General features: G+C 40.0%; 1 protein-coding gene across 2 annotated transcripts in view; it reads right to left on the bottom strand.

Annotated features, from left to right (window-relative positions):
• ARHGEF9 (Cdc42 guanine nucleotide exchange factor 9) overlaps positions 1-24,395 on the bottom strand; it is a 653,254-nt gene that overhangs the window by 406,957 nt on the left and 221,902 nt on the right. Inside the window, exon 1 of one of the 2 annotated variants that reach the window (XM_073599470.1) lies at positions 15,860-16,137. The exons of the other annotated variant lie outside the window; for it this stretch is intronic. Within the exon in view, the coding sequence (XP_073455571.1) occupies positions 15,860-15,904 (45 nt within the window). The 5' untranslated portion in view covers positions 15,905-16,137. Of the gene's footprint in view, positions 1-15,859; positions 16,138-24,395 lie in introns of those variants that run through there. 2 annotated transcript variants of the gene reach the window in all.

Raw genomic sequence — 24,395 nt, 5'->3', positions numbered from 1 at the left:
TGAAAACTTTCAATTTTTTTTTTGTCTTTCTTTTGATAGTGTTACATACTTTGCACCTAGTGCAATAATGGAATCCTGTTCTATCTAGAAACTTACTAACTTTTTTTGGGGGGGGATCTGGAATGTAAGGTGCTATTCTACTTCTGAGCCCTGGAGCCCGCCTATAGTTAAATTTGTATTTGTTTGGCAGAATCTTTTTGAGGTCTCTATCTTTAAGGAGAATTGGCCAATGTGTTTTAAAGATTTTTTCCACTTCCTTATATTGCCGATGGAATGCCGTAATGAATGCTAGGTCACCCTGAAATGTATTTTTTGTAGTGGTAGTTAGAAGGGTTTCCCTGCCATATTAAGCACTATATTTTGGCAATGGTTTAATTTTATGGGACTATATCCCATTTCAATAAACCTGTTCGCAATGACTTCCGATTGGGTATTATAATCTTTTAAATTATTACAATTTCTTCTCACCCGCATATATTGGCTTTTAGGGATGGCTTTTAGCCACTGTGGGTGGTGACAACTTTTGCTGGGCACATAGCCATTCCTGTCAGTTACTTTAAAGTATGTTTTAGTTTCAATTTGGTTACATTTTTTTTGTTAGAACTAAATCTAGACAACTAATTGTTTCTGATTAATTCTAATACCAATACCAAAAAAGAAGACAAACCCCCCCAATAAACCTAAAAATCAAGCTAAAAATCCCAATCCCCAACCACGAGCTCCCCAGTACTTGGTCCCTACCCACAATAGGTATGCACCGTTAGGGAATAGAACACCCGAGTACAATGGGTATTATGACTATGGGCGTAATCACTATCCACCTAGACCTCCAAGAGGTGGATATAGAGGCAATTTCAGGGGCAGACTGCCAATCTATCACAATTATTACAACCGGGGGGGGATGGAAAGAACCTTACAGAATTCCACCTCCACCACCCCAAAAGTACCATAGAGACCACATAGAAAGAGAGGGGACAGAGGAGGAAGGGGAAAGAAAAAGAAAACGGGACAATTAAATACAGGGATATTTAATCTAGCAGTGGTCCAGTTCTCGGAGGAGGAAATGGAGGTCCTAGCACAAGGTTTATAATTTGCACCAGACAATAACCTTCATAAATTTGAGGTTTTTGTAGATGTAGAAAAATACGCAAGAAAATTAAATATTTAAAAACATGATGCAGGGTTCCCACCATCCCTCCTTTAGATCCAATAGCTGATGAATTTTCACACAGTGGCCTTAAAAATAAATCAGTGTTTAATACTAAAAAAGGCACTCATCATTTTATTGAAGTATTTAAAAACATAATTCAAGGGGAGATTAAAAAATTAAAAATAAAGACATATAAAAAAAAATGTATGTATATGGGAAGGAATTAAAATATTAGAAGAAAACAGATTGTAGTTAAACCTGCAGACAAGTGGGGGGGGGGGGGTCTAGTAGTACTAAGTAAAGAAAATTATAACTAAGAGGTGCAAAGACAATTAGCTGATACTACCACATATCAAAAACTTAAATCTAATCCTATAGGCAAATTTAAAGAGGAACCTACCGATTGGGTAAAAAAGGGGTTAAAAGAAAAAAATATTGGACAAAAAGGAAGCAAAATATCTTATTCCACATACTCCAAAAACACCAGTTATGTATCTAGTTCCCAAAATACATAAATCCAAGGATCACCCCCCAGGATGGCCCATTATTAGTGGGATTGATTTCCTCTACTCCAGAGAAGGTGAATATTTGGAAATCTATTTAAAACTTCAATGCTGCGTACACACGATCGGAATTTCCGACAACAAATGTTCGATGTGAGCTTCTTGTCGGAAAGTCCGACCGTGTGTATGCTCCATCGGACATTTGCTGTCGGAATTTCCGACAACAAATGTTTGAGAGCTGGTTCTCAAATTTTCCAACAACAAAACTTGTTGTCAGAAATTCTGAGCGTGTGTACACATTTCCGACGCACAAAAGTCCACGCATGCTTGGAATCAAGCAGAAGAGCCATACTGGCTATTGAACTTCATTTTTCTTGGCTCATCGTACGTCACCACGTTCTTGACCTTCGGAATCTATGACAACATTGGTGTGACCGTGTGTATGCAAGACAAGTTTGAGCCAAAATCCGTCAGAAATAAATCCACGGTTTTGTTGTCGGAATGTCCGATCATGTGTATGCGGCATTAGTCATACAAGGGAAGTCTTATCTCAAAGACAGTAGAAAAATTGATCGAAATGTTGCAAAAAAATGTTAAAGAAGATGCTATATTTGTAGTAGATATTGAATCTCTGTATACTAATATTAAACAAACTGACGGCCTCAAAGAGGACAAATGGGTCTTGAATAAACAATCATCATTAAAAGAAGCACAAATTGGTTCCATGACCAATTTTATAACCAAATAAAGGGGGTAGCTATGGGGGCACGCTACGCCCCCAGCATAGCTAATTTAGTGCTCAATAAATGAGAACATGAGATTATATACAGTAAAGATATAAGATAAGGGAGATAAGGGTCTTCAAATTTTACAAATGCTACATTGACAATGTTATTTTATTATGGGATGGTCCCAAAGCAGGTCTAGAGTCAATCCTTAACTTGCTTAACACTAACCCCTGTGGTCTCAAATTCATAGCCAGTTGTCACCCAGAAACAATTAGCTATCTAGATTTAGTTCCAACAAAAAAATTTAACCAAATTGAAACTAAAACATACTTTAAAGTAACTGACAGGAATGGCTATGTGCCCACCAAAAGCTGTCACCACCCACAGCGGCTAAAAGCCATCCGTAAAAGCCAATATGCGGGTGAGAAGAAATTGTAATAATTTAAAAGATTATAATACCCAATCGGAAGTCATTGCGAACAGGTTTATTGAAAAGAGATATAGTCCCATAAATATAAACCATTGCCAAAATATAGTGCGTAATGTGGACAGGGAATCCCTTCTAACTACCACTACAAAAAATACATTACAAGGTGACCTAGCATTCATTACGGGATTCCATCGGCAATATAAGGAAGTGGAAAAAATCTTTAAAACACATTGGCCAATTCTCCTTAAATATAGAGACCTCAAAAAGATTTTGCCAAACAAACCAAAAATTATCTGTAGGCGGGCTCCAGGGCTCAGAAATAGAATAGCACCTAACATTCCAGATCCCCCCAAAAAGTTAATACATTTCTAGATAGAACAGGATTCCATTATTGCACTAGGTGCAAAGCATGTAACACTATCAAAAGAAAGACAAGAAAAATTGAAAAGTTTTCGCTCGATAGCCACCCAGAGCGTATATAAAATTTGCCACTGGATCATGTGCGATTCTGAATATGTCACTTACGTATAGGAATGCCCATGTCCCATGTAATATGTGGGTAGGACCACACGTAAATTGCGTACAAGAATCAATGAGCACATCACCAACATCAAAAATGGGTTCCTAAAACATAGTGTGTCGAGACACTTCAAAACACATCATAATCAGGACCCTAAGTTACTTACTTTTACGGAATAGATAAGATTTCACAGCATTGGAGGGGCATCCACCTTAAACGGGCGGTGTCCCAGAATGAAACTAAATGGATATATCGGCTGGACACTTTGCAACCAGCCGGTATGAACATTGATTTAGATTTAAATAGTTTTTTAACCAACGACTGAATTCTTGCAGTTTAGTTTGTTTTTTATTATTTCAATCTAGCAAAAATTAGAATTTTTATATAGATTTCAATAAATTCAAATTTCAATCATAACATAGTAATTGTCCATTGTAGAGAATATGACCGATATCAAATACACACCTATATCTTATTAGTGGCCTCATATCTTGGTTTCTAGCTTAATAGTAAAATAATAATTTCTTATATGTTATAATAATCGTATTAATTACACATATGGTCATTACTTGAGTCGATTGTTTTTCTGTATGTAGATCATTATGTTTTGCCTTGTTAACAAACAAAAGTAAGCTGGTATTAGCCTATAGGGTTGTGAGGGGCGGGAGGTTCCATCTCTGCCAATCACAATCTTCTATCAGGCTATTTCGAGTTTTCTGCCTAGTGACTGGAACGCTTCCTGATAATGTAACGATACGAAACGTACGTCGAGGCACCTTCCGGTCACGTCATTTCCGGGTCCCAGCTTCCGGTTCTGTCTCTAGCGGCGGTGGAACGCACGCCAATTCCCAGCGTGAGCAGAGCATCTCGCGGCATCCATCTGACCACACACGCTTTACCATCTAGTGCCTGGACACAGGCACTTCTAAATGTAAGCAGACAATTTTTATTTCTTAAATGTTTTATTAAACTAAGCAATATTACACTATTGGATCCTCCTTGTCTTTTCTCAACTCATGTACCTGTTGTGGGGGAGACGGAGAGCAAAGTGTTGGATAGTTCAAGATTTTACCCCAGGCTGCAAGATTGCAGCACAAGCGAATTCTGACCTTCTTTTGGTTAAAGAGGTCATGGCTGTCTGGTGAGCAGATTATTTTACAAGAGCACGTTGGGTGTTGTTGGATGTTTACAAGCGGTGGAGGATATCTACACTTATTGATTGGATCAATCACATTTTTTATTGGAACATTCACTGAGAATTATGTATTATTTGTATTTTTTTATTATGTGTTCATTTTTACTAATTATAGAATTTCACTGATTATATATTGATATATATTATGTATTACTGCATCTGTTCGCAAATTGGTACACATAGGAATTAATTTATTTAATCAATATTCCTTAATTTATTTAATCAATAGTCACAGCGCCCCCTACTATCACTTCTCACCTTTTTTTTTGTATTAACACATATGCTCATTGACCGCACTGACTTAGTGAGTTGGCATATTTCTACAGTTTAAGCCATTTTACCTCTTTATTAGCAATAAAAACTGACAGGGGTTCTAATTCTTCTTCACTGTATCTATCCCACTGGACATTGTATGAGATATACCACATGGTTTCATGAGATAAATACAGCATATTTCGATAAAATACTGCATGTGATATTTTAGTAGCGTTTTTTGTGAACTGGAATTTTTTTGGGGAAAAAAGGCTATGATCTCTTTTACCACAAATTTTAAAGAGGAAAATACCACCTTGTGAATGTAGCCCTATATCACCCTGTCTGTACTTTGGAAGTAAGGAAATTTTGGAGGCCAGCACAAAATGACCCCTTTAGTAAATAAGCCCCTTAATACATGCATTTCTACGATAAGATTCAAAGCACCATGGTCCTTCATACATGTGACCCAAATTGGAACAGGCATTTATTCATGCTTAGTATGTCCTACATAAGCACAAATGCCTATGTGAATAACCTCATAATATCACAGAACCGTATTATCCCTTGAGGCATATTTATTAATGTGCTTCACAAGGTTACAAAAATGCATGCTGCAAGACAAAGTATCCTTCTTTACAATTCTCTTAAGGATATGGTTTACCAACATCAGATATATCAAATCTGTTAGGCTAGTTTCACACTAGTGCAGTGCGATTTTGATCCGATTTTCAATGCAATTTTGTAGTGCAGCAGCAGTACGACTTGGTGAGTTTTTGATATTTTTTTAGGCCTGGTTCACACCTATGCATTTTTTCATAGTTTTCAGTTTTGCAGAAACACACTACAGTCCTATTAACATGGTTTCCTATGGATGTAGTTCACATCTGTGCCTTTTATGGAAAGCGCCAGGGACTTTTTTCTGGTTTTTGGTTCCATAGTCTTCAATGGATGAAAAGCATGTATTGAAAAATGCAAAATGCACTTGAAATATGCAAACTGCAACCTGCATAAGTGTGAATCGGGCCCTAATGCAATTCTTACTAATGCAACTCATTCCTGTTGTCAGCAGCAGGGATAAAGCATTGGTTTTTAAGGAGCTGGCACCTGCCACTGTCTTAACAAGGATGAGTCCCCCATGCTATCAGTGCAGGATTGGGTGCACAAAAGAGCCGACATAAAAAAAAAAAAAAAGTGTGTGAGTCCCCCCAGTTCCTACCAGGTCCTTCCGATCTAGTATGGATTTTGAAGGGGACCACACAGCAAAAAACAAATATTAAATAAAAAAAGATGAAGTGGGTCCCCCCAAAACCCATAGCAGTCCCTTATCCGAGCATGCAGCTTGGCAGGCCAGGAAAAGGGGGGAACGAGTGAGTGCCCCCCTGAACCATATCAGAATATCAGACCACACATCCTAAACATGAGATGGCACTTTGCTGTGGGGGGGTCATTTAAAATGTTTTAAAGAAAGAACTTGCCAAAAGCTGTCTTGTGTTTTTTCGATAACTGTTGACATTTTTTGGGTGAATGAGTACTATGTACCCCATACCCATTCACATGGGGGGGGGGCATTGATCCAGGGGTCCGCTTGTTAAAGGGGGCTTCCAGATTCTGATAAGCCACCCCCTACATCCCCACAACCACTGGGCTAGGGTTGTGGGTAAGATGCCCTGGTTCTCATCAACATGGGGACAAGGTGCTTTGCTGGGGGGGGACCCCCCATGTTGAGGGCGTGTGGCCTGGTATAGTTCAGGAGAGGGAAGGCTCATTCGCTCATTCCCCCCCTCTTTTAGGCCTGCCCGGCTGCAAGCTCAGATAAGATTCTGGTATATATATTGTCATTTTTTATGGCATGGGTTGAGGTTCCCCATAAAACCCATACCAGACCAGAGAGATTGGTATGGATTTGGGGGGGACCCCACAAGTTTTTTTTTTATTTTTTGTCGTGGGGTCCCCTTTAAAATCCATATCAGACCCGTAGAGAGTGTACCTACATTTTTATGTCGGCTCTTTTGTTTGCATTCTGCTGTCAGAGGGAAATCCCCTACTGACAGCAGGGATGATTCATTCTGCGGGTGCCGGCTCCTTAATAACCAATGACTCATCCCTGCTGCTGATGTCGGTGGATGCTTGCTCCTAACAACCAGCACAAACTGCACACAAAAGTGGGCTGTGGACCACAAAATCACACTGCATAACACCAAAGTAGCACAAGACCGTTCCCCAAAGTTGCTTTGCAACTGCGCTGCATTGATGTGAATGGGCACCATTGGCAGCCATGTTATGTCCATTGTCATGAGTTCAGTGCAACCCAAGTCACATCTTAAATCGCATCAGTGTGAACCATGCCTTAATGTTATTGTACAGAATGACAGTCACATATAAGATGAACAGTGTCTCCTAGAGTCCTGGCAGTATGGATTCAAGCGTGACAGCATCAAAATATGAATATGCATGAAGAATAGACTTATACAACATAAATATGATTGTAACTCTGCCAATATTTGCTGCATATCCCATGGACCATATTTACTATGACAAGAGGGCTCCACAGCAGGCTTTCTTAACCTGTTCAACACAGAGGAACCCTTGAAACTATTTTATCTCTTGGGAAATCCCTGCTACATTATCATATCTACAATTCAACATAAACAAGCACGTTCAGCAAGTTGAAGATACAATATAAAATAGTTGTAAATCTGATATACCAGGCATATTAGACACACAGAGCAAATTGTTTTTATTAACACAATCCTGCTCTATAGTACAAAACTGTATAGTGTTTGGCCAGATTAACATTGGCAGCCAGTGGAGAAATGCCCCCTTACATTGGTGGTCAGTGTAGAAATGCCCCCATTTTAATGAAGGTCAGTGGAGATATGCCCCCTTACATTGGTGGCCATTGTAGAAATGCCCCCTTACATTGGTGGTCGGTGGAAAGATGCCCCCTTACATCGGTGGCTATTAGAGAATAGCTCCTATACATTTGTGGTCAATATAGTGGTCTTTTAGATTACATTGTTGGTGTAATGGAAGATTGTCAACCTCTGAGACAGCTAAAATGTTATTGGTGTTAGCGGTTACTGAGAAACAAAAATGTTCATTCTTCAAAGAACCCTATTAATCTTTTAAGGAAACCCAGGATCCCACGGAACCCTGATTGAAAATGATTGCTCTAGAGCGACCTTTTTCAACCAGGGTGCCCAGGCATCCTGGGGTGCCTTGAGGTTTCTTCAGGGGTGCCTTGGCAAAATGCCTAGAAATTGATTAAAAATTGTATGCAAACCAGCAGGTGGATCAAGCCTTCCTTTTAGTTACACAAAGCCAAGGGTTTTCATTATGCACCATTATGACTTTCTAGACACTGGCATCCTAACAACCAATGATGTCATCAGTTAATAAGGATGTCTGTTGCCTCCACAACATCCTTGTTTGTCCCTCCTGTGCCCCTCTCCCTCAGCACTGGGGTGACATTAGCTAACTGATGGAGAGAAATTGAGGAAGAAGAGAAACATTGGAATACTAGTCAGTACCAGTGTGCAAAACTGTTTGCTTTGGAAGAATAAATAACCTCTAACGTTGGGTGTCCTATGTGTGGGTGTTGCTGCATTATGTAAAGCTATTAGAATAGTTTTTTTACATTTTAGAATGGGGTATCTTGAGACTGTCCTTAATTTTAAAGGGTGCCTTGAGATTGTCTATAATTTTAAAGGGTGCCTTGACTGAAAAAAGGCTGAGAAACACTGCTCTAGAGAAATAGCAAAATACAACATTTTTCTTTTTTTTCTAATTATGTTGGGCAACATCTAAACTTGTGTTTAAAGAAGATTACGCAAGATGTGTATGTTTGTACATAGTTACATTGGTCCAGTTTGGGCTTGTTTATACCATACCTGTGGGATCCCTCCAGAAGTTGGAAGTCACTGTACTAGGCACCGCTACCTCAGTGATTTCCACTAGCTTCTGTGCCCCGTGGCTGCCCTTCTGCATTGTGAACACAGGAGGCTGCCTGCCCATCACAGGTGCCATTCAGAGATCGCTTTGCATTTTCTTAATGGATGCAAAACATTCTCTGACTGGATGAGGTGAAGAGTAGGGGCAGTGATGTCACTCTCTACTGTGTCCAGTCAGAGAATGCTTTGCATTCATTGAGAAAATGCAAAAGTTACATGCTGCACCAATGGACCCAAGTAAAAATACAGTATCTATGCATGAAATTCCTCTTTGACCTCCAAAACTAAGAAGGGAGTCTAGGAGCTACTTAGAGGAACTGGCCCACACCCTGTAACTCAAGAACTGTGGTCATATCTCATGGGTAAGTTCTGTCCATACTTGAAACTAAGCACCACATTCTATTGCAACTTTTCTTCCTTAGCAGTGAAATTATAAGGTAATTTTTCCCACTATTAAACCTTCTCAGGTGGGGAGAGCCAGCCCTTTAAAAGTTTGTAACAGAGGCAAAACAGGGGCTTCCTGGTCATGTGGTCACTGTGATTGACTGTCATAGTGAAGACATGACTGGGAGCCTTTCCCCACTGGCTCCCAGTTATAAACAGGAAAAAAGAGCTGCAGTGACAGCTAGGTCACAGTGTTCAAGGCACAGATTGAGAACATTCTATGGACTCTATGGGCAAAATCCCTGTGTTTGCGTTCCTGGGTCTACACACTTAATCTGGTCATTATGGGAGGTTTCTATTTTTTTCTTTTTTATGTTTCCTAAAATGAGGGAGGTGCTGCAACACACAAAAGGTGGGCTGGAACACCCAAAATCCCAAGTGGCCAAAAATTGTATGTGCATTTTTCATGCGGTTTTAGGTGTGATCCTATTGACTTCTATTAGACTGTGCCTTTTCTGAACGTACATTAAAAATGCAACATGCAGGACTTTGATGCACTTTCTCAAAAATACACATTCTAATAGAATTCAATGGGATCACACCTAAAACCATATATGCATGCAACCTCTCTGTGTTCAGATCACCGTGAACCCGGCCTTAATAAAAAGATTTAGGGACACTGAAAGCATTGTTCCCACAAATAAACAGTAGGAGGTATTATCCAGCGTGCTGACAATTGAGGTTTTTCTCTTGGCTTGCTTAGACATTTTCCAAATAAGCAGAAAATCATGCATCATCGGTTATAGATATTGTGACTATACAAGTGCTATATTGTCAGAAAAACATGGTGTTGCAAAACTGTCAAAACACCATCTCAATACAACTTCCTAAAAACTGACTGAACATTTTAAAAGGTATTTTCAACTAAAATTTTTATTTCAGTGTTTGGCAGATGTTGGTTTGAATAAGTGTTTTTTGGTTTCTTTTAAACACTGGTGGTTGTGGGTTCCTGTTTTAATTCCACAACCTTAAGGTCTCACCTCTCTTGCTGCATTTAACATAATATGCACTAAATGAAAAATAAACATGGATCTTGTAATAATCGACAGGTTGGAGGAGCCAACTTTGGAGTTCCCAGCAACCATAAAGGGAATCAGTTCTTCAGGATCATATCAAAACTAAAACATCAATAGTGAATGGACTAAATGTTTAAATGGTGAACTTGTTCTTCATGTATCCGATATTATTTGACAATACACCGTTGATCCTGGTGCTGTCTATGTCACTGTTGGGAGTGATCTGTCAGTCTAGAAAATCTTAGCAAAGAGTCATTGTTTTATGCTGATTCGGTAGAGATAATATGTATATATGGTGTAACATTATACTATCTACAATGGAAAGCGGGAAAAGATCTGAATAAAATATGTACATGTCAGGGGAATTATGGACATGCTGCGGGTCTAATTATTTGGACACAAATGATCATTCTTCTCGGTGTATGATCATTATCAAAATTACTGACTGGGCACTCTGGGTTACTGTATACGTTTAACATTTGTACTGGACCATGCAATAAAAACTCAAGTTTATTTAGCTAGTGCAATATTCAGCAATCCACAACCAATCAGGTCCAGATGGTTATATTTTTGGTCTGTTCTTCTCTTCAATATATTATAGCTAACCAAAAAAAAAGCGTCATTCCCATGATGTAGTGCAGACTCACCCCATTCTGTTCAATGAAAACTGTATTGTCAGTTATCATAATAAGTGAAGGGGGTGGGTACACACACAGTATTTGTCAGGGTGTCAGACACTGGACTGCATATTGGAAGATCTCTCTCTCTTTGCCATAAAAGTTAATTAAGTATGGTAAGAAATAGCATTAACACCATATTTCAAAATGATCTTGTCCATGTAAATGCCCAATGAAGAAACCTAAACATGCTTTTTCAAAAGTTTGCATGTTTAAAATGAAAGTTGGCCAACAAAGGGTGTTACTTTAACATCAAACCTTCTATTATAAAATAGGCCAAATCATAAATATAGTAACAAAATGCTGTGCAGGATATCTGCAGATGCACTAATATGATGGGCACATTGGCAAATCCCAGCGGATTATTCACACATCATTTTGTGCAAGATCCGTACAATCCCATACACAAGGGATTATTTTATCAAACCAATAAAGCGTATTATGGGCTGAAAATAGCCACGTCTTAGGAATCCATATGCAGCTGCTATAAAGCACATATCACAGCACTTTGTCATCAGAAAAGATCACATCTTTTAATATTATATTACAGCGGGTATTACACACAAATATCTTAAATGTCTAATAACCACTATGGTACTTGTACTGAGAAACATCCCTGATTTATAAAGCCCCCAGCTCATATCTGTGTCTTACCTATCCTAGGCCGATGAGGAATGAGGTTTGTATGCTGGTAACACCATTATATAGGATTGAGGACCAAGTACAACTAGACAACAAGCTGATGTGCAGTAAGCATCCCAATGGTGCCACAACAACGAAAACTGAGCTCAAGTATGGCATCGTTGGATGACAACAACATATCTCTTGATCCTTGAAATGATTTTTTGTTCCAGAACAGAAAAAATGTTGGTCTACATGGAAAACTCAAGAAGGGTCCAGCCGTAATCCTGCTTTGCTATATCTAATGCTGGTAGTATGGAGGCACCTTGTAAGCAGCCTGCAGCTGAACTGCTGTTGAAGTATCAGCATTATAAAAAAAAAGTAAAAAAACACAGGACTAATGCCAGACGTTCCAGTCGGCAAGCCTGGGCCTACCAATAAAGGAAACCAGTACTGAAAATATTTTTTGTCTCTCTCTGGTTTCAATACTTCCTAAAACACCGGCTCAGAATAAGCACGTAGATTAGGAAAAACAATGGTGAAATCAGAGCTCCCGACCTACTTGTTCCAGTAAGTACCGGAACTAGCATTTTCAAAATTAGAGTTCAGCTATGACAGCCCCATACCTCCTCACTACTGGTTTCCATGAACAATAATTATTTCCTGTGTTTCTTTCCTGTTAAATGTAAAGTCTATATTATGTATTCATGAGCTAGACAAAGTTAAATCCCTGGCTTGGAACCTGGGTGATCTGAACTGATGCTGGAGGGCCAGCTCACTGTACACCTTTGGTCTGTTTGTCAGTGAAGATGGCTTTGTATTAATCAAATGTGTCATCACATTTTGTGGCTGTTTAATTAGAAGCCCTAGGCTCAGAAGACAACACAACACTTAGTTTACCTGAAAAAACACCACCGCTTTCTTTTATGATCAGGTAAAGTGAGAAGTAATTGCATCAGTCACTAGCATACCAGGCCATGACCCTTCTACCAAGAAAGCTATGGTAACGCTGAAATTAGTGATGTACTGCAGGGAAGCATTTTCCTCCTAGCAACAGATGTTTCAACAGGAGGTCATGCTATGAACTAAGGCAGGCAGACACAGACTATGTGTGAACAAGGAGACTGTTGTCTACAGAGGTAGTACATACATAGCTCTGATAATTGAGGGAATCACTTAACACGCAGTCTTCATTTTAACTAGAAGCTAAAATCACATTCTCCACAGATAAGGGCTATGTGGTGGTTCAGGCCCCTGATCTGAACTTAAGATGATAACTCTATTCTAAATGCATTACCTGCCCAACTAATACAAGATTGTATTACTGCATTAAAGCCCAACTCCGGGAAACCTAAAAATGATCCCTTCTTCACTGGGGTTGAGTCCGCACTGCAAGGCTCATTTGGTCTAAAGCAGAGATCTCTAAACATTCCAAATAAAGGACCAATTTATTTTCCTTCATACCTTAAGGGGGCGTGACTGTGGTCATTGGGAGTAGAAAATGTCCTGGCATAGGTGGGAGTAGACCATGTACCATCTTTGATGTCAGTGACAGGAACTATGCCCCATTGTTGGTGTCATTGGGAAGAATTTTGCCCCATCATTGATGTCATTGGGAGGAACTGTGGCTCGTTGTTGGTGTCATTGGTAGGAATTATGACCTATCTTTGGTGTCATTGGGAGGAATTGCGCCCCATCGTGGTGTCAGTGCATGGCATAGTGCTCCAAGGGCCAGAAAAAAGCAAGTAAAGGGCCACATTTGGGTCCTGGGCCGCAGTTTGGAGACCACTGATCTAGAGGAGAGGTTCTGCACTTTAAAGGATAAGTTCACCTTTTGTAACATGTTACATGTTACACTTACATTCAGGTAACATGTTACAGATGCAGCAGCCCCCTCCCCCCCATCCCCCCCTCGCTGTCACAGCGGGGTATGTTCTGCCCACACTCAATGTCACAATTTAAAAAAAAAAAAAGCGACTGTGCAGGGCTCCCCCAGCCGGCAATGTCATTCATTCACAGAGTTCTGTGAATGTGAGAACTACATGTACCAACAGTCTTTGTGGCTGTCGGCTTGTATTTCTAAAGAACTACCAAGATATTGTTAAGGGCTCTAGGTAGTTCACTGAGTCTTCCTGTTAGTCTGTAACTGCATGCTCATACAAGCAAGCAGTTACAAGGTACAAGCAGACAGCTTAAACTGACAGTCTGCAAGAGCCCTGTACCTGTGATCTGTTAAAAGCAGGTGAAATGCTTTGCAGGTTCCTAGTAAAAAAAAAAGTACTTTTTTTTACCTGTAAAAAGATGCGCATTTATTATATTTTTACAAAGGTGAACTTATGCTTCCACTCCTTCCCAGCATATGAGGTTCCCTACACTCTGGTGGTGGACTGTTTCTCGACCTCATCACTATGGACCCTGCATGGGTCTGATGGCATCAGGACCTTAGACCGCTGAAGCATGAAGAAGAAGACGCTATGGGGACCAGCCTAGCAGCTTGGAGGAAAGAATCAGGTAAGTAGATCTTCTTTTCTATGTCCCCCAAAGCAGTGGTTCTCAACATCAGTCCTCAAGTACCCCCAACGGTCCATGTTTTCAGGTTTTCTTTTACATTGCTACTTTATCTAAGGGAAGTTCCCAAAACATGGCCCGTTGGGGTTACTTGAGGACCCACATGAGCAATTAACCCTTAAATTATGGGATGATTTTTAAGTTTCCTAGAGTTGGGCTTTAACGTGTATGTAAACATTTCAGTCTATTTATTACAGGTACTTATATAGCACTTTAAATTTACATATATATTATGCATTCATATGAGTCTCTGCCCTCACGGAGCTTAGAATCTAAAGTCCCTAACTAACATGCATACATGTACTAGAGCCAATTTAGACAGGAGTCAATAAACAACCTGCCAGCATATCTCAGGAGTGCGGGAGGAAACCAGGGCACCCCTATGCAGGCACAGGGAGAACGTGCAAACTACAGGCAGGTACTGCCGTGGTTGGAATCTGAACCAACAACCCTAGTGCTGCTAGGCGGAATTGCTAACCACTTAGCTACTGTGCTGCCCTAGACCCAAAAAAGTCTAAAATATTCATGTTTACATTCTTTAAACATGCTATATTAATTAATTAATCCAAACTACACTACCATGTGATGGCTATACCCCTTCTTTTTTCCTGAGCGGAGTCTCCTATTGATGATCTCTGGCAGGATCCACTGTCAGTCAGGCTTTGTAGGGCTGGGCTGGGGGTGTGTTAACCTGCAGGCTGACTACTTGCGCGCTGTGCGTCGGCACGTTGTTCTGTAGTTCCTATGGGAAGAGGAAGGGATGCAAACTGACCACGCTAACATGGATCTGCTTCTATGGATTGGATGGTCAGTAACCACAGGAAGCCTTGCACTGAGAAAGGAATGGGTACTTAGTTTAGATTATGCATAAATAAAAGACTACTTTTTTTGAATGGCAAATTTTGAACAAATGTAGTGATACATTTTGTAATTTTAGGCTTCTATTCACTTTAACTACTGGGCTGGTCGGATTATCATATCTCATAAAAAATATTTGACTTGCATATGACATTGTGCGACAGTATACAGACATGCAATGGTCAGTCAATGTACAAGTTTACCAATTTCAGTGCACAGTACATAAATTCCTTTACAGATCAATAGGATTCACCATCATGCAGCAAAATGTTATCTCTTATGTTCATAGAAAATAATTTGTTACCAAATCAACTGTCCTTAGCTACATTTCCATAGAAATATCTATTGATTTATTAAAATCTGCATTTCTAAACAGCACATTGATTTGCTGAATCTCATTATATGAAAACCTTAAAGCCTACCCAGCCTTTGCTACCTTCCCCATTGCAACATCTATTAACCCTCCATGGTGTATGCTGCTTCACACACACAGCACCAAAAGCCAAACATTGCCAGAAGCCCAGTAGAGCCGGGTCTATTTTTAGCTGCAGCTGTCAGTTTTACGGCTGTATGAAGCATCATCCTTTGGCTGAGCAGTTAGTACAATGGGAACCGGTCCCCTCAAATAGTAGAAGAACCCATTCAGATCCACGGGAGGCCTGTAGCACCGGTACTAAAGGAATTACTGCAACAGGAGCACACAACAGACAAGCAACATAGCAGGTGCAGGTGCCTAAACATAGCAAAGTATTCTTACATTGCTGCATGCTCTTGATGCCTCAATATGGGATGTAGAGTCTAGCAACCTCCCTCTGCAAAGAGATGCATCTCCATGTTCTGTAGAGCCAGTAATGTTGTATATAAAATGGCTGGAGCTTAGCCCCGTAGATCTGCGCTGCCTCTCAGAGAGAAGGGTAGAGATAGCAGCAGCTACCTGGACTCACCATCCCCTCTCTTCCGCTGGTCCATGCAAGGTTCTGCCGATCCATCCTGAACGATGCTTGTAGCCCTCTACTCCTGGGTTTAACCCCCCTGTGTGACAGCTGCAGTCTCACATCTGTCTCCTTCAGCGATATCAGCACATTGGCTCCTAGCTTTGGGGGGGTTCTTGGATGGTTGAAGGAGACCCTTTTGCTTTGTGTCTCTCACTCTCTCTCTCTCTCTCTCTCTCTCTCTCTCTCCCTCACACACACACACACATCCCCTCCCCCTCTCTCTGTCTCGCTCTCTCTCCCCTCCTTCTCACCCTCTTTATTTCAGTCTTCAACATTTACATTCGTTCCTGCATTCCCTAACACTTTTCATTGTGAACAGCATTTACACCTTTATTTTAATTCACCTTATTTTTTTTGTCTAACTATTTTTATTCCTTAGCCTACCATAATGTTCTATAAGCCATTCTTTATTTGACTGTCCATTAATCATACTCTGGTATTAAATGAAGTCCTGAACTGTTAAGTTGCCTTATTCAAAATAAAAAGCAAAATCAATTGCATATTTATAATTTTTTTAGGTGCCAAGAATTTAGATAAAATAGCTAAAAGTTTACAAAAAAGATAATAGTAAATACATATGTCTCAAAATGTTTCTAACAACTTTGCAATATTTGAATCCACAGGTGCTCTTTGTTGATGGGAAATTGCACCTGATCTCAGTTGTCCTGCATTCTTGAACATAAAACTATTAAGAAAGATGTATTTATTCTTTCATTAACTTGATTATTGATTTGTTCATACATTCCATTAAAATATTTAAAAGTCCCTGTGCAGATGTCGGCTTTGCTCTTTCTGTTCCAGATAGTTGTGAGTGTCCTCCCCACAAGAATCCCAAAATTCAGGTGAAACAGGTGTCAATGCAATTGCAGTGAGCTTTTTTTTTCTTTTTGTAGGTTATTTTTATTTGCTGATATAAAAGTGTTAAAAAAATGTGCATGCCTGGCTTGGAAAATACAAGTATAGAAGCACTAATACTCAATAATAACTTTGGGAGTCCTTATTGAAATCCAAAGTAGCTTAAAGGGTAACTCCACTTTTGTGGGAAAAAATATTGCAAATAAAAAAAGATTATATAGCATACAGAATTACGTCACAAGCCATATTGTATTGTCATTTATTGTATTTAAACATCAAATTTCTTTTTCAATCTGCGGTGTTGTAATCTTCTGTAAAATTCAATGCAATATGGCAAACTGGAAGTGTTCTTTACAGAGTTGGTGTACAGAACTTCTCCAGAAAACCTTGCAATGTACATTCATCACCCAGAGGGGATTGTTTTTTGTCAACAAAAGTGGAGTTACTCTTTAATGTCTATACCTTCTGTGAGAAGTAGGAATGAGCCGAACACCCCCCCCCCCGTTCGGTTCACAGCAGAACATGTGAACAGGCAAAAAATTTGTTCGAACACGAGAACACCGTTAAAGTCTATGGGACACGAACATAAAAAATCAAAAGTACTAATTTTAAAGGCTTATATGCAAGTTATTGTATTAAAAAGTGTTTGGGGACCCGGGTCCTGCCCCAGGGAACATGTATCAATGCAAAAAAAAAGTTTTAAAAACGGCCATTTTTTTGGGAGCAGTGATTTTAATAATACTTAAAGTGAAACAATAAAAGTGAAATATTCCTTTAAATTTCGTACCTGGGGGGTGTCTATAGTATGCCTGTAAAGTGGCGCATGTTTCCCGTGTTTAGAACAGTCCGAGAGCAAAATGACATTTCTAAAGGAAAAAAAAGTCATTTAAAAGTACTTGCGCTATAATGAATTGTCGGTCCCGGCAATACACATAAAAGTTCATTGATAAAAACGGCATGGGATTCCCCCACAGGGGAACCCTGAACCAAATTTTTGTTTTAAATGCGTGGGGGTCCCCCCAAATTCCATACCAGGCCCTTCAGGTCTGGTATGGGTATTAAGGGGAACCCTGTGCCAAAATTTTTTTTAAAAATGGCGTGGGGTCCCCCCAAAAATCCATACCAGACCCTATTCCAAGCATGCAACCTGGCAGGCTGCAGGAAAAGAGGGGGGATGAGAGAGCGCCCCCCCTCCTGAACCGTACCAGGCCACATGCCCTCAACATGGGGAGGGTTATGTAACCGGGAGGCCCTGCCCCATCTGACGCTACGAGAAAGCCATAGGGATGTCCCCGTGCGTCAGAGGGGGCGGGGTCACCCAGTGACATCATCATGTGGCCCCGCCCTCAGTTATAAAAGAGCTGTCACCTGAGAGGTCGGTCATTACGGCAGGGGTCTCCCATGGAGGCAGATCGTAGGTGGCATGCGGCTTTTTTTTTTCTTTTTCTGTCAGTCGGAGCGAGAGAAGAAGAAGAAGACTTTGTGGGACAGTTTTATTTTTTTATTTTTTAATAAAGGACTTGCCCCAAGCCGTGTCTTGTGTTTTTTTTTACCATTTTCACACATTTTTTGTGAAATGGTAAGGGTACATTTGTACCCCATTACCATTTCACACAGGGGAGGTGGGATCTGGGGGTCCCCTTGTTAAAGGGGGCTTCCAAATTCCGATAAGCCCCCCGCCCGCAGACCCCCACAACCACTGGGCAAGGGTTGTGGGGATGAGGCCCGTCTCCCCATCAACATGGGAACAAGGTGCTTTGGGGGGCTACCCCAAAGCACCCTCCCCATGTTGAGGGCATGTGGCCTGGTATGGTTCAGGAGGGGAGGCTCTCACCCCCCCATCTTTTCCTGCAGCCTACCAGGTTGCGTGCTCAGATAAGGGTCTGGTATGGATTTTTGGGAGGACCCACGCCATTTAAAAAAAAAAAAGGGCCTGGTATGGAATTTGGGGGGCCCCCACGCATTTTTTTTAAATTTTGGTTCGGGAGTTCCCCTGTGGAGGAATCCCATGCCGTTTTTATCAATGAACTTTTATGTGTATTGCCGGGACCGACAATTCATTATAGCCACGAGTACTTTTAAATGACTTTTTTTCCTTTAGAAATGTCATTTTGCTCTCGGACTGTTCTAAACACGGGAAACATGCGCCACTTTACAGGCATACTATAGACACCCCCAGGTACGAAATTTAAAGGAATATTTCACTTTTATTGTTTCACTTTAAGTATTATTAAAATCACTGCTCCCGAAAAAACGGCCGTTTTTAAAACTTTTTTTTTGCATTGATCCATGTCCCCTGGGGCAGGACCCAGGTCCCCAAACACTTTTTATGACAATACCATGCATATAAGCCTTTAAAATTAGCACTTTTGATTTCTCCCATAGACTTTTAAAGGGTGTTCCGTGGCTTTCAAATTTGCCGCGAACACCCCAAATTGTTCGCTATTCGGCGAACACCCGATGTTCGAGTTGAACTTACGTTCAACTTGAACATCGGGCTCATCCCTAGTGAGAAGGTGCCAACTGCAAGCTTAAGCTGTCATCAATGCCAGCATTATAGCTAGTGGGCTTTACTGCAGCATTATAAAACTTTAACACATTGCAATTCTTTATTAAAGTAGAGCTCTACTTTAAGTTAAACCTAACAAAGGATCTGGTAATATGTGTTGCCTGTCCTCAGCCTGTTTTATAATGCTCAGCAGTCAGTGAGGATTATAGTATATTATCTGTGCATGCCTCCTTAATTACAGCTGTAAAATGCAGAGGAAGAAGAGTGGCTCCTAAATTTTCAACTCTCCCATGTGTATTATAACTGCTAGCGCCACAAGCTTTTTGTTTCATCATGTTCAATGTTACTTCCTGTGACCAGTTGAGGTGTACATTTGTTTTAGATAGCAATGATAATTTCTCTCCACATTGTATTATGTTAGGCTCACAAACCCGCGACCGGCATGTCTTTCCTGATGTACATTTAAAACACACTGCAGTTGCGATCTGCAGCACGTGTCAGTGTTAAGTTAATGACACCCCAAACACAGATTGCAAATGCAGTGCATATGCCTGCAACAGGTCACATAGTACAAAAGTACCATGTGATCCGGTTGCAGTGCGTTTCCAAAAATAGGGCATGCACTACTTTTGGTGCAATGCAGTGCGATTTGAGCCTATTCAAAATTAATGGGCTCAAATTGCATCGCACTGAATTGCACAGGAATGCGCTACACATTCCTGTGCGATTCATAGTGTGAACCTGGATTGTTACACTTTATTTTTATTTGAAAGAAAAACTGCTACTTTTTAATGAAATTCTATAATACTGCATTCTGCACCAGAACTAGCTATTGTTATAAAATATAAAACTTATCTGGCAGGTTTTTATTTATAAATGTCAAAAATACATCAATTTTGTGTGCACCGAGGAAATCATTATTTAACTGCATTGGTCAGGACAAATTAATCAAGATCACTTGCCAAAATATAGACTGCTAATTTTTTAAGGGAAGTAATCCATAGTAACCAATCAGAATCCACTCTGCTTTAGACCTGTACAAGGTGAATTTTTATTGGTTGCTACAGGTTACTGCACATAAGAATCCGCCTCCCCCATTATATGCTTCCTCTACCCACCTTACCATACTACCATGAAAACTCAAATCCCTCTTCTGCATTGGCAACATTCTTGATGTAATAGGAACAAAATATCAGAAGTGACAAGGATCTCGGTTTCCCAGTGCTCAAATGGAAAAAAAAGTTATTTTTAGCACTTCCAGCCGCTATTATATAATCAAAGGTCTATATAAAAAAAATTACTCACTTAAAATAAGAAAGCATTAGCAGCGCTTTGTATGAATAAAACTATTCACCAATATGATATCTCATATAGTGCCATGATCACCTATTCAAACTCAAATCATATCACAAAAGTGTCTATCAATCCTTTAAAGTTCAGTGATGGTGCTGGTCAAAATGTAACAATATAAAAAAAAATATATATATATATATATATATATATATATATATATATATATATATATATATATATATATATATATATTGAAAAAAGTGGTATAGCACGTCCTTCTATTGCTAATTCCGTGCATGCAACTGAAAGCGATTAAAGTGGGCTTCTAATCCAAATGAAGTGCATAAACCATGGGCTGCTACACCTTCACCGAACCACCTCGTGATCACCCTCTTGTGTATTTGCTTACCAGAGGTAAGTGTTAGCAGAGCCTGTAAAATCCTTCCCAGCATTAGTCTGCACCTCAGTCACTGTAAACCTCAGCTCTCCATAGCAGGAACGATTCAGCACAGTGGATGTGTCATGCAGGAATACAAGGGGAGGCTTTCCATAGTGTTATACTGTTTATTATAAAAGACCATCCCCCCAATACAAGTTATGCTTACAAAAAAGAGGTTAAAAAACAGCCTGTCACGGTGTCAGCCTCTGAAGACGGAATTACGAAACGCGTCAGCATTCCTGCTATGGAGAGCTGAGGTTTACAGTGACTGAGGTGCAGACTAATGCTGGGAAGGATTTTACAGGCTCTGCTAACACTTACCTCTGTTAAGCAAATACACAAAGGGGTGATCACGAGGTGGTTCTGTGAAGGTGTAGCAGCCCATGGTTTATGCACTTCGGTTGGATTAGAAGCCCACTTTAATCGCTTTCAGTTGCATGCATGGAATTGGCAATAGAAGGACTTGCTATACCACTTTTTACAATTTATATATATATTTTATATTGTTACATTTTGACCAGTACCATCACTGAACTTTAAAGGATTGATGGACACTTTTGTAGTAGGTGTTGCACTGTTTCAATATGATTTGAGTTTGAATAGGTTATCATGGCACTATATGAGATATCATATTGGTGAATAGTTTTATTCATACAAAAGCGCTGTTAATGCTTTCTTATTTTAAGTGAGTAATTTTTTTTTTTTTTTATATAAACATTCTTGACGTGATGACAAAATCTTTTCTACCTTTTGCAAACCTTCAGGACAGATATCAGTTAGATTTGCAGGCTCTACTCAGCTACCTCCAAATAAAACACTTTGCACAATCTGTCGCACCATGATTAACGTTCTCCCTCCTCACTCCCTTTGAAAAGCTTTGCATTACAGGTGCAACTGGTAGGGGACTAATCTCATGCATCTATAAGCTCTTGATGACCCCACAATCTGAAACACCCCTGAAATACAACTACGTGACTAGATGGGAACAGAAACAAAATTTTCGTTAGAAGAATGGAATGCAATATGGATGTCCGGCCACAGAATTTCTCTTTGTGTGGTTTATAAGGGGAACCAATTTAAAATTCTATATCATTGGTACCACACCCCTGCCTTCCTACACACTTTTAGCCTCAACATACGAGATCACTGGTGAAGGTGCCTCAACCAATTAGGAACACTCTATCACATATTTTAGATTTGCCCAAAGATAAGGCTATTCAGGCAAACAGTGGAATCTATTGTCCATACTCTTTTACAATCAGTTGATCCACACACATACTTGCTGGGTCTTTCACCATCCACAGTGCCAGAAAATCACTTCTGCATATACTTACTGCCACCAGATGTTCGATCGCCTTTCATTGGAATTGGACACATGGTTTTACAATACCTTATTCTCTCAAATTCAATAAGTCAAACTCATAGAAGGAATAAATAACACTTTTACTGCTTTTGAATGGATGTGGGATCCTTGCTTTGATGCCTCTGTGCAAAAATAGATTCTGGCTAGCTGTGGTGCTCTTTTCCACCTCTCTATATTTCCCCCTCCTCTCTCTGGTTTTCCTCTACACTCGAAACTCAGGTTTATATTTCTGTCCTCACTGTACAGATTTCCCCTTACTTTCATCAAGGTGTCAGCTGTCAGACAGAACAGGAAGTGAGGGGAAATCTCCTCAATAGGCACACCAACAGCTTTTAAAATCTCATTTAAGTTCTAACCCCTACCAGTCCAGCAAAAATTAACAAAATGTTTTGGTTTCTATATTTCCCTCAGCATAGGTTTTCTTTAAACAAAAAGACCTTAAAGTGGTATTCCTAAATTAAACGAATCTAATCTTAAATCTGATTCTAATCTAATCTTAAAACTGCTCCCACCCACCTTTTAACACCTATATTACCCACCCTGTAGAAGAAAGATGCATTTACACCTATACCTATTCTCAGGCTGCTCTAGTCCAGTCATGTGATCGTCTCTTCTCTCTTAGATAGCAGGGGCTTCAGGAGAGAGGAGGGGGCACCAACAATGGATGGCCCAAAGTAAGCTCATGGGTAACATCACCGCTCAGGTATTCAAGCCATTGTCAGAGCGCTCTCCCCTCTCCCCTGTAGCTGGCTGACAAAGATGAGATCACGTGACCGGCCTCAGAATAGGTAGGTATATGCATTTTTCTTCTACAAGGTAGTTAGTATAGGTGTTAGAAACGGGGTGGAAGCATTTTTCAGATTAGATCATTTTATCTCAGAATTCCACTTTAACTCAAAAAGTGAAGATGATCTATCTTATCTCTATTGTTTTGAATTCATCCTGAAAAAAAACAGCACACTTCCTATGTCTACAGATTCCTAGCCACAGTATATACAGTATATCTGCAGTGTGAATCTAAAGCAATGTTCCAGTGGCTGTTGGTCTCATAAGATTTTAAATGAGATTTAGTGATGTCACTACTGTGTTGCTTACTGTTCTCTTTGCTGACAATGAAGCTGTACCCGAGTACTCAAAGTGCAAAGATCTCCCTGCTTCTGATTTAGTAGTTCTGAACTTTCTCCTCCTCTCCTGCTGCACTTTATATATTTCCATCAGTGATCAGATCACAAGACATCAAGGTGCATCCCTAGCATAAGGAAGCAAAGCCCTGCTCCTCTACTAATATGGCCGTCACACAGAGACCGTGCAGAATAAGTTATGGTAAGTCAATAATGGGGACAATGTCAGCATCAGGGAGCCTACAGGCAATACTGGTGACTAGTATTTGCCTTTTTGGGCACAGCTTCCATGGTACAAATCCTCTTTAAAATATAGTAGTGAACATTCTGGCTTTAACACAGTTAAATATTGCATTGATAGCAGTGGCACTTTACTCATTTAATTTACTTGATTTCTCACACTGATCTGTAAACTGCCAGTCAAATATACTATATTAATAAAAAAAGAAATAGTCTGTGCAAATTTAATTTAAAATAAACACAAAGCAAAAGAGAACAAATAGCAGGGTCAGGCTCCTCAAAGCCAGTGGATCAGTTATAGGTGGACACTGGAGGGCCAAGGGATGAGTTTCTGGATCTTATATTTTTTTGGTAACTTTAGTGGAAAGATATATGTTCCTGCCTACTCTGTAATTTAGAGCTTGCTGCTAGACCTGTGGTTTTCCCATGACCCCTTTTGCATTCTTCATAGTAGGAAATAAATTAGAAATCCAGGCTGGTGTTTACTACAGTGATTTTCAGTTTCTAGAGGGATCTCACAGGTATGGTACAGTGAGGGGAAAAAGTATTTTGATCCCCTGCTGATTTTGTACGTTTGCCCACTGACAAAGAAATGATCAGTCTATAAATTTAATGGTAGGTTTATTTTACCAGTGAGAGACAGAAGAACAACAAAAATATCCAGA

This window comes from Aquarana catesbeiana, linkage group LG09 (genome assembly GCF_042186555.1).
Source record: "Aquarana catesbeiana isolate 2022-GZ linkage group LG09, ASM4218655v1, whole genome shotgun sequence".
In the NCBI taxonomy this organism is placed as follows: domain Eukaryota; kingdom Metazoa; phylum Chordata; class Amphibia; order Anura; family Ranidae; genus Aquarana; species Aquarana catesbeiana.
The sequence above is the reverse complement of the archived record's forward strand: the minus strand, read 5'-3'. Positions and strand labels throughout refer to the sequence as shown.